At 36.3% G+C, this 11,378-nt stretch overlaps 1 protein-coding gene and 1 pseudogene across 3 annotated transcripts in view; both read right to left on the bottom strand.

Moving 5' to 3' along the window:
• The window catches only part of NCAM2 (neural cell adhesion molecule 2), a 311,641-nt gene that overhangs the window by 208,484 nt on the left and 91,779 nt on the right, over positions 1-11,378 (bottom strand). For all 3 annotated transcript variants that reach the window (XM_069075045.1, XM_069075047.1, XM_069075048.1), the window contains exon 5: positions 7,523-7,660. In XM_069075045.1, coding sequence (XP_068931146.1) covers positions 7,523-7,660 — 138 coding nt within the window. The remainder of the gene's footprint in view (positions 1-7,522; positions 7,661-11,378) is intronic.
• On the bottom strand, positions 4,037-4,665 carry LOC138151364 (large ribosomal subunit protein eL33 pseudogene; annotated as a pseudogene).

Genomic DNA, 11,378 nt, shown 5'->3' with positions numbered 1-11,378 from the left:
GAGAGAGAGAGAGAGAGAGAGAGAGAGAGAGTCATGTGTGAGAAACAGAGAGACAAGTGTAGGTGGATACCACAGAGTGTGGAGGAAAAGAGTACAGTTTAATAAGGCAAGAAAGATAGTTTGGAGGCAGGTTGTGTAGGCCTTTAAAAGCTAAACAGAATAGTTTATATTTTATTCCTGGGACAACAGGAAGCCACTGGAATTGACTGAATCCTTGGGGAGTCATATTGTCACCTATGCACTTTAAGGAAAATTACTTTGGCAGCAATGTGTAGGTTGACTTGGAGTGGGGAGAGACTTAAGGTAGTCAGGTCAATTAAGAGGTTACTGTAATAATTTAGGGGAGAAGGAATAAAGACCTGAACTGAGGTGGTAGCTATGTGAGCAAAGAGAAGGATCAAATGAAAGGGAAATGGTGAAAGCTAACTGGCAACTGAATGTTACTGTAGGATGATGGAGAGTGAGGAATCTAGGCTAACACTAAAAGGGAAATCTGAAAGAGAGGAGGTTTTGAGAGCAAAAATAACATATTTAGTATTGGATATATTGAGTCTGAGATGTCTCCAGGACATTCAATTTAAAATGTCCAACAGATAACTGGTGATGCCAATTAGATATAATAGGTAATTAAAGTGAAGGTAAGTGGAGAGACTAGATCATCTGCAAAGAGATGATAGTTAAACTTATAGTAGCTGATGAGGTTACTAAAGAGAGTGTAGAAGGCAAAGAGAAGCCAACCTAAGGCTGAACTTTAGGAAGACAACAGGGAGAGTGAGTCAGCAAAAGAGACGAAAAAGGAACAGCAAACAGGCAGGAGAAACAAGGAGAGAGAAAACAGTGTCAGAAAAAGCCAGAAAAGATAAGCATATCCAGGAGGCATGGTCAAAAATGTCAAATTCAGGAGACTGGTCAAGAAGTATGAGGATGGAAAAAAAGACTGTAAGATCTGGCATTTACAGGATGACTGGTAATTTTGAATAGCATAGTTTCAGTTGAGTGATATGGTCAGAAGTCAGGTCGTGAAAGAGTGGAGCAGTAAGAGAAAAGGAAATAGAGGTAGCAACTGTAGACTGCTTTTTCAAAGAGTTTGGCTAAGGAAGGAAGAAAGACATAAAAATGATAACTTGGGAGAACAGTAGGATCTGATGAAGATTTTTTTTAAAAGGCCAGGGGAGAGATGAGCATATTTATTTAATTATTTACTTTTTGCAGGGAGTAAGGCAGGGCAAATTGAGATTAAGTGACTTGCCCAAGGTCACATGGCTAGTTTTTGTGTTAAGTGTCTGAGGCCATATTTGAACTCAGGTCCTCCTGACTCCAGGGCCGGTACTCTATTCACTGCACCACCTAACCACCCCTGCGTTAAGCATATTTAAAGGCAGTATGAAAGGACACAATAGGAAGAGGATGAAGATTCAAGAGAGAGGGGATGATTGAAGACACAATGTGCTGGAGAAGACATGAATGGATGGAATCAAGAGTATATATAAAGTGATTGGTCTTGGCACAGATAAGGGCCATCTCTGTCAGAAAAGGAGAAGAGAGCTGGAGATGATGTCAAGATGTTCCAAGATGAAAAGAAAGGGAGAAAAGGGAGTTCAATTCAAATGGTCTTAATTTTACTGGCAAAGTGAGAGAAGGAAGGAGAGGTCTGAGAAGTTTGAGAAGGGAAGAAATTTGGAAAGCTACTATAATGAATGAGATAAAGAATCAGGGAGGAACAAAAAGGCTGCCCTGCTGCAGTGAAGGTCCAGGTAAGACTGGATAATGTGGACAGGAGCTTGTGGGTTTTGTTCCAGCTGTGTTCAGCTCCTCATGGCTAGGACTGGAGGAAACAGATGGTCTGACAAATGATGAGCAGTGTTTGAACAAGGGGAAAAGAATTTTGAGAGCAGGGGACAGAGAAGTTAAGGTTATACCAGCAAAGCATATGCTTTTAGTTTCTCTGATGCTGGAATGACTTCAAGTATTGTGTTAGTAAGAGACTTTGTTCCTGATTGGAGACCAACTCAGGTAAGCACAGAGAGGCTTGACACACCAACTGTTCACTAAGTGATGGATTAGCTGACTATGGAAACCCACAAAACAAATTTAAATTTTTTAAAAAATGCCCTCAGGTCTGTGCAGTCCCATTCTATTGCTGTAGTGATGGTGAGGAGTGGTTGAAAATGAGATCTAATAATCAGTTTTAAGACCACCTATCATCAGAAACTCAATTTCAAGTATGTTAACTATGAGATCGTTGTTTAGTGATCAATACACTGAAATGCTATTGAAAGAAATTAACCACATCAATCAATGCTGATATTCTCACAATAAACTAAATTAAAAATTGCATCCAAATGGAAGAGTGGCTCAAATATTCTCCTTGAAGAGAAAAAAAAGACAATGGGAAAGTTGGTTTAATTGTGTTCCCAAAGGCAAGAACAACAAAAAAACTCATTTCTTGGGATACTTGGTGATATTGATTTACAGTGCTCATGAGGATAATAAAAAGATGATCATGTAGAAAACTGCAATTTATGGGCCAAGATTTGTTACCCTGAATGAAGAGGTAGAGAATTTTATGAAAGACAAATGACAAGATCCTTTAAACCAAATCAACATGCATTTTTCTTTTTTAAAGAAGTTTTATTTATCTTTTTATGTTACTATAACTTTTCAATGCAACACCCCCCCATATAAAAATCTCATTTTCAAGAAAGAAGTACAACTAAGAAAAACAGGTCAGCAAATTGTCTTGATTCTGTAAGGTTGAGGTTCATGACAGTCACTATTACTCTATACCACATTATTACAAAAAATAATAAATACCTCCTCCTCCTGTATCCTTGCCCAGGTTATTTCTTTTTCCTCCTTTATAATAAGAATTGAACCCTAGTTAGTATCTCATTGTTTCCTCACTGAAAAGACATCCCTTAAAAATTGGATCTAACATTTAATATCTCTGAAGAGAAAATGTAAGCAATTGATCAATATGGCCCCTTTGAGTTATCCAAACATGTTTTCCTTTCTTAAGCTGTTTTTTTCTACTGTATTTCCTTTCAAAGTCTTTGACTCTCTGTGGTTTTGTCAACAATAGTGTTTAGAAGTTACTGATTTTGTTCCCATTTTGTTACTTATAGGATAATGATCAGTTTTGCAAGTTAAATTATTCTGAGTTGCAAGGCAATTTCTTTCGATTTTCACTTAAAGTTCTAGTTATTTCTTTCCTTCATGGTAGTTCTGGTTGCTTGTTGTCTGTCTCATAATTTACAATATTTTTTATTTCACTTGGGAGCCCTGGGCCTTAAGAATAACATTTCTGGGTCCATTATATACATTCATTATTATGTTCTGGCTCATTTCTGATGGTGACCTGTAAATTTTGTCACATTTGACTTTCTGCTGGTTATAGTATTTCTTGGTTTCTTTTATGGCTTCTTAGAATATGATATTACAGTTTTCTGGCGTTTTTTAATCATTCCCTTTGGAAGCCTAGTGATACTGAGATTATTTCTCCCTGTTTTCTTTTCCAGTTCATTTATGTTCTTCCAATTTTGTTTTCTTTTTACATTATTCTATATTTTCTTGTCATATTGTTGAATTTTGAGGTGTTTCCTCTATTTTTAGAGTGTTCACTGTTCCATTTAAGATTTTCAGTTTCTCTCCTAGCCTATTCTTTATCTTTTCCTTCAGTTTGTTTACTTGACACCTCTTATCACTTATTCTCAGGAGACTTATGGTCATTCCATATTCTTTCTTGGAGTTATTAAAGACTTACTCTTCCCTTGTGAAATTTTATCTTGGGATTCTCTAACTCCACAATGTTTCTCCATTATATTAAGAGTTTTCCTTTGCTTGGTAATTTTCTCAGCTGTTTCATTATTCCCCCCCTCCCAACCCCTTTGAGATTTAGCTACTATTAAGAAGTGGAGTATTCTGGCTAAATTGTTCAGAGATTGAAAGGAGTGGTTCCAGAAAGTCTTTGATGATTTTTTCCTCTGAAGGATTATACTTAGTTTTGCTAGGTAGGTGATTCTTGGTTGTGATCCTAGCTCCTTTGCTCTCCAGAATATCATATGGTAAGCCTTTGGTTCCTTTAATGTAGAAGCTACTAAATCTTTTTTTTTTACATTTGCAAAAAATGTGTAATTTTATTTAATCAGTTTTCATATTCTAGATTCTTAACGGATAGAGCATCACTCGGATCCTGTGTCCAATGGCCTTGGCAGGAAGATTGCTTCTGAACTTAGCTTGAACCATTTCACTATTTCCATGGGCCCGAGTAACTTTCCCCCAGATAACTCTTTTTCTGTTTAGTTTCCGATTAGGAGTTACTGTGTTGTTTTTGGCTTTGTATACGTAAGCACTTCTCTTTCCCAAATAGAATTCAATTTCATCCTGTGCATAGACGCCTTCAATTTTCAGAAGAGCCGTATGTTCCCTCTGGTTTCATAGGCCTCTCTTGTAGCCAGCAAAAATGGCCTTGGACCACAGTCTTCCAGACATTTTGCTGTTCTAGAAGTCCTGTTTCCAGCAGGCCTCCACAGCTCCAAGATGGAGGAAAAAAGCAAAGTTACTAAATCTTGTAGTATTCTGACTATGGTTCCATAACATTTGAATGGTTTCTTTCTGGCTGCTTGAAATATTTTCTCCTTGACCTGGGAGCTCTGGAATTTGGCCATAATATTCCTGGAGTTTTCATTTTTGGATCTTTTTCAGGAGATAAATGGTATATTCTTTCAATTTCTATTTCACTCTCTGGTTCTGGAATATCAGGGCAGTTTTCCTTGATATTTTCTTGAAATAATGATGTCTAGGCTCTTTTTTTTTAATCATGGTGCTCAGGGAGTCCAATAATTCTTAAATTATCTTTCCTGGATCTATTTTCCAGGTCAGTTATTTTTCCAATGAGATATTTCACATTTTGTTCTATTTTTTCCATACTTTTGATTTCATTTTACTATTTCTTGATGTCTCATGGAGTCATTTAGTCCAGTTCTAATTTTTAAGAAATTATTTTCTTCACTGAGCTTTTGTACTTCCTTTTCCATGTGTCCAATTCTACTTTTTTAAGGAGTTCTTTTCTTCAGTGGATTTTTGTGCCTCTAAAAATTTGGCTTATTTTGTTTTTTTAAGGTGTTGTTAAAAATTTTTTTTGTGACTCCTTTATCAAATTGTTTAGTCTTTTTTCATGATTTTCTTGCATTGTTCTCATTTCCTTTACTAATTTTTCTTCTACCTTTCTTATTTGATTTTTAAAATCCTTTTTGAGCTCGGATCTGAGACCAATCCACAATTTTCTTTGAAACTTTGGATGTGGCTATTTTGACTTTGTTTGACTCCTGAGTTTGCATTTTGATCTTCCCTATCTCCACAATAACTTTCTATTACCAGATCCTTTTGTTGTTGTTTGCTCATATTTTCCCAGGCTGTTTCTTGATGTTTAATTTCTTATTAAAGTTCGGCTCTGTTCCTGGGGTGAGAGGACACTGTCCTAAGCTTCAGGTTTTTAGTGCTGCTTTCAGACCTGGTTTGGAGGTCTGTAAGTTTTCAGTTCTTCCAAGGTGGTATGATTTAAGGGAAATTGTGGTCACTTCTCTCCTGACCTGTGCTCTTGTCTGTGAGCAACTACAAACAGTCTTTCCTACCCGAATACTTTTTTTCTAACTGTGACCAGTGTCCCTGCTCCTGCTAGTGCTCCTCCTCCCCCTAGGACTGCAAACTGGAACCATCTATGGGTCATGCAGTCAAGAACTTCACTCAGTGCCTACAAAAGGTCCCCTATGGTCCCCTTCTGCCAGCTGTCCAACCCTCTTATTACCTGTGGGCTGGTCCTGGAAGCCACCCCTGCTGATTCAGTAGGCCTCAAGGTCTGCTGCTGGCTTGCTAAGGCATGGCCTATGCTAAACTGAACTCTACTCCCACCCCAGTGAAACAGAACTTTCCTGACAATCTTCTAAGATGTTGGCTGGAAAATTATTTCATTCCCTCCTTTTGTTGGTTCTGCTATTACAGAATTCATTTTGAGGCATTATTTTAAAACTGTTTGAAGGGGAATTTGGGAGAACTCAGGCAAATCCCTGTCTTTACTCTGCCATTTTGGCTCCACCTACTTTAACTTGGTTTTACTGTCTGCTATCCAAATAATTTTCCCACCTTAACTGATATTCTCTTTCATATGCTTTATTTTGTAGCTAATTTCACCTCCTCATTGCTCTGAAAATATGCTTCATACTTTACCAGCTTGAGACAATCACCATTCCTTATACCTAGACATAAAGACCCCCTTTGATCCCTGTTCACCCAAATCTCATCTATCTTTCAAGATCCGAATTAACATTGACCTCTTTTTAGTGAAATCTTTATACTATCCTCCACAATTCCTGACATCCAGAGTTAGAAATTAGCTTTCCTTCCTTAGAAATCTCATAGTACTGACTTTGTATGTGTGGCAGCTCAGTGGCCCAGTGGACAAAGTGTTGAACATGGAATCAGGAAGACTTGAGTTCAAATCCTTCATCAGATGCTTACTAACTAGGTGATTCTGAACAAGCACATAAGCATTCTTAATCTTAGTTTTCTCATTTTTAAAATGGAAGTAATAATAGCACCTCTCCTAGAGGGTAATGATGAGGATCAAATGAGATAATGTAGATAATACTTATTGGCAAAACTTAAAGTTCTATGTATATGCTGGTTATTGTTATCATCATCATCATCAATGAACCTCAATTAATTTAACAAATTTTACTATGTATCATATTAGTTTGTGTTTGCTATAGGGTGATATGACTGCTAATCATGGACCACTCATTAAATCCTCTAACATTAACAGTAATTTCAAAGCAAGGAACAAATAAACAAAAAAGTTTATAGAAATACACAGAAAGATTAGAAAAGAATGCTATGGATTTGTATGAAAATAGTTTTCCTTGATTTTATTCTCAAAATGAAGAGCTGGGAAGTCAGGAATACTATTTTATAAAGGAATACATACAGCATTTTCTCTCCTATACCATTATACTTTCACAAACATTTTATTATGCACCTGTTAATATTGAAAGAGAAAATGTTATACCCTAATTGGATCTTAATAAAATTTAAAATACAGATTAAATAAATCTATTTAACCTGTTATATAAGAGAAGCTCTCCCTACATACACCTATATAGTCAATTTTTTCAGAAAGATAACTAGATAACGATGATAAAATGTAACAGTTTTTAATCTATCATATTAATAGAATTTTAGACTGGGAAAGGATCCATGAGTCCATGTGGTACCATCCTTTCATTTTAAAATTAGGGAATGAAGCCCAGAGAGTTAACACATGTTGATGGATAAACAATATGTGATGAGCCTCTTGACTCATTTCACTTACCATGGAGGCCTATTTTTTTCTTTTTCTGCAAAGCCATCCTGCATTCTTTTAATCAGTTAAAACTCATATTGTTATTAAGTGATGAATAAACAATAACCAAAATAAAAACAAGAAAGAATTCTAATTAAACACACACATATCTGATTTATGGCTTACCATTAACAATAACTATGATATCTCGAAAGTCAATTTCTCCTCTAGCTTCCACTCTTCCTTCACATCTGTATATTCCTTCATCACTTTTGTTGATATTAAGGATCTGGAGATTATTATTTGCTAACATAGCAAATCGATCTGAAAAATGAATAGAGTGGAAGAAATAGTATCAACAATTGAAAGTAGAGTCTGATATGCTTTAAATTATGTTAACATATGACCCTTATTTTACAGTTTTCATCAACAAAAAATTTAAAGTTTAAATGTAACTTAAACTCCAAATAACATTGCTCTCACCTTTTTTTTTTCTGAAAATGAACTAAATATTTTCTTTTTATTTTAAGTGCATAGACTATAATCCTTCTCCCCTTTGCCAGCCCTGAACTTTGATACATGGATATCAAAAATCATATACAGAAAAACATTGTACATAAAGATTACATGTATCATCCTAACCAAATGAATCAATGTTTTAATTAGAGGCAATTTTGGGTTAGAGAAAGAGCTGAATAGCTTTTTTTCTTTACAAAATATTTCTACTAATAAATTTACATATACTGAGCAAGTAGTTAAATGTCTCCATAATTTTTCAAATTTTATTTTTTTGTTTTTAGTTTTCAACATTCACTTCTATAAGATTTTTGAGCTCTAAATTTTCTCCCCCTCTATTCACTCACCCCTCCCCAAGACAGCATGCAGTCTGATATAGGCTATACACATGTATAACCGTATTAAACATATTTTCACATTAGTCATCTTGTAAAGAAGAATTAGAACCAAAGTGAAAAACCATGAGAAAGAAGAAACAATAAAAAAATAGAAAATAGTATGCTTTCATCTGCATTCAGACTTCATAGTTCTTTCTCTGCATGTGAATAGCATTTTTCATTATGAGTCTTTTGGAATTGTCTTAGATCCTTGTATTGTTGAGAACAGTTAAGTCTATCAAAGTTGGTCATCGCATAATATGGCTGTTACTGTGTACAACATTCTCCTGGTTCTGTTCTCTTCGCTCAGCATTAGTTCATATAAATCTTTATAGATTTTTCTGAAGTTCTCCTGCTCATCATTTCTTATGGAACAATAGTATTTCATTACATTCATATACCACAATTTGTTCAGCCATTCCCAATTGATGGATATTCCCTCAATTTCCAATTCTTGACCATCACAAAAAGAGCTGTTATAAATATTTTTGTACATGTAGGTCTTTTCTCCCATTTTTATGAACTCTTGGGATGCAGACCTAGAATTGTATTGTCAAAGGGTATGCACAGCTTTATAGCCCTTAGGGAACAGTTCCAAATTGCTCTCCAGAATGGCTGGATCAGTTCACAACTTTACCAACAATGCAAGCCTCTACAATTTTTACTTTTTTTTTTTTGCTCTTTTTTTTGGAGAGGGAAAGGTAGGGCAATTGGGATTAAGTGACTTGCCCAAGGTCACACGGCTACTTTTATGTTAAGTGTCTGAGGCCACATTTTAACTCAAGTCCTCCTGACTCCAGGGCTGGTGCTCTATTCACTGTGCCACCTAGCCACCCCTCGACCTAGCTGGCCCCAAAATTTTTAAATCAAATAATGGGTATACATATGACATTAAATTTCCTTTTGGAACGTTGTAGTGGGTACAAAATGTTAAGGGTTCAACACATGTTTAAAAACAGAACATAAAAGACTGGAACTCTTCCCCCAGGTAAGCATGATCAATACCAGCTCAGAAGAGCTGCACACAAGTAGGCTTGATGAATATCCTTTTCCACTTCTGAGTATCTTCCTACTATAGCTAAGTAAACCTCCTCTTGTTGACTGTTAAATGGATTATGAATTTCTCATTTTGGCCCAATTTCTGAATTGTCAGGCTGGCCAGCTCTGGCTTAATATACACCTACATCACTAAAAAATGTATCACAGAGATAGACTGTAATTAAGACTATATAACATTTCCATGTTATGCATATGTACATGCATCTACAAAATTCATGAAATACACTTTTCTTTTATTGCCAATAATGAACTGCTAGCCAGGGAAAAGTTTATGATACAATTTCTTCCAAATATGCAAACTCTTGTAATACCTTGTATTTTGGAACCTGAATGCCCCCACAATTGTGTTGCCTCCAGCAATGATCTCTAAATGCAAAATATCTGAAGGAGGGGAATAGAATATACCTCTTTTTAAAGGCATGGGAAAAATGTAGGAGCTTAATATAACTGAAAAAAGAACACTAAAGAACATCAATAATTTTTTTAAATCAAATTGTATTTCTGTCATTCCATAATTTTTACACAAGTCAAAGGTATCAATTGGAGTATGATAGAATCAATAACCTAACTTCTGCCCTAGAACATCAGGTTAGCTTTTCCTCTGAAAGATATTAAGACAGTAAAGAAGGGGTAGCTAGGTGACCCAGTGAAAAGAACACCAGCTTTGGAGTCAGAGGGAGCAGAGTTCAAATCCTTCCTCAGACACTTGACACATACTGGCTGTGTGACTTTGGGCAAATCACTTAACTGTGATTGTCTCACCAAAAAATAAAATTAAATAAAAAATTTTAAAAAGACAATACACAAGCCTTGGTTGGCTCAGGCTGACTAAAGGTTGGGGCTGTGGACATCACTTTCTAGTCACCTAGTCACAACAGCCATGAGAAGCTCCTGTAGTTCTCAAATGCCTGGCTGGTGGATCCCAAATGGCCAATTCAGCCAAGGGAGCTTCTCTCAGAGATGAATCAACTAGAGGTGTTGCTTCAGTGGCTATACTTTTTGAATATCTTCCTGTTATGACTAAGTAAATCTCTATCTGAATGAGCTAGAACTACCTCATTTTGTTCCAATATCCAACCTAAACTACCAGAGGACTGATATGAAATAGACCCAGTCCAGAATATAGGGCATTAAAAAATAAGCAGGTGATACTCAATAACAACCCACACCTTTACCACTTTACAATTAATAGGAAAATGTAGGGAAAATAAGTTCTCACTATGCTTTAATTTGTTATTAGAACAAAACACACCTTATAGTTTCTTATAATAAAGTGTTTTCCACTGATGTTTCAAAATCATCCAATAATCCATGTAATATATATCTTTTTAAATTAATTAATTTATGTTTAGTTTACAACATTCAGTTCCACAAGCTTTTGAGTACCAAATTTTCTCCTCCTTCCTCCTTCCCAATATGGCATGCAATCTGATGTCGGCTCTACATATATATTCACATTAAACATATTTTCACATTAGTCATGTTGCAAAGAAGAATTATAACCAATGGAATGAATGATGAGAAAGAAGAGACAAAATGAGAGAGAGAGACAGAGAGAGGCAGAGAGAGGGAGAGGCAGAGAGAGAGAGAGAGGAGAGAGAAAGAGAGGGGGGGGAGAGAAAGAGAAAGAGGGGGAGAGAGAGACAGAGACAGAGAGACAGAGACAGAGACAGAGACAGAGAGGTAAGGCAAATAGTATGCTTCGATCTGCATTCAGACTCCATAATTCTTTCTCTCTATGTGGATAGCTTTTTCCATCATGTATGTATTCTGGATCCTTGCTTGCCAATGTTCATTCCCCATCCCCACTTACTATTAATTGCTCCCTACTCATATCCACTTCACTTTCCCTCCCACTCCCCACCAACACTGCACTCCAGATCTGCCTGCCCCTTCAACTGTGCCCTCTGGATTGTCTTAAAACTTTTCTCTTATCTCCCATCTTTTTGCACTCCCTGAAAGCCATCTTGCTCCTGATGACACTGCATCCCTAGCCACAACTGAGTGTACTTTTACTCAGACTTGGTGACTCACTGGTTGGGCTGTCGGAATCAGAACACTGATCTCCACAGCACCACTTTAAAATCCTT

Source organism: Petaurus breviceps, unplaced genomic scaffold (assembly GCF_028583685.1).
Source record: "Petaurus breviceps papuanus isolate PSGF00001 unplaced genomic scaffold, PetGlider_PUasm1.0 90897, whole genome shotgun sequence".
Taxonomy (NCBI): Eukaryota; Metazoa; Chordata; class Mammalia; order Diprotodontia; family Petauridae; genus Petaurus; species Petaurus breviceps.
This window is presented reverse-complemented; position numbering and strand designations above follow the sequence as displayed.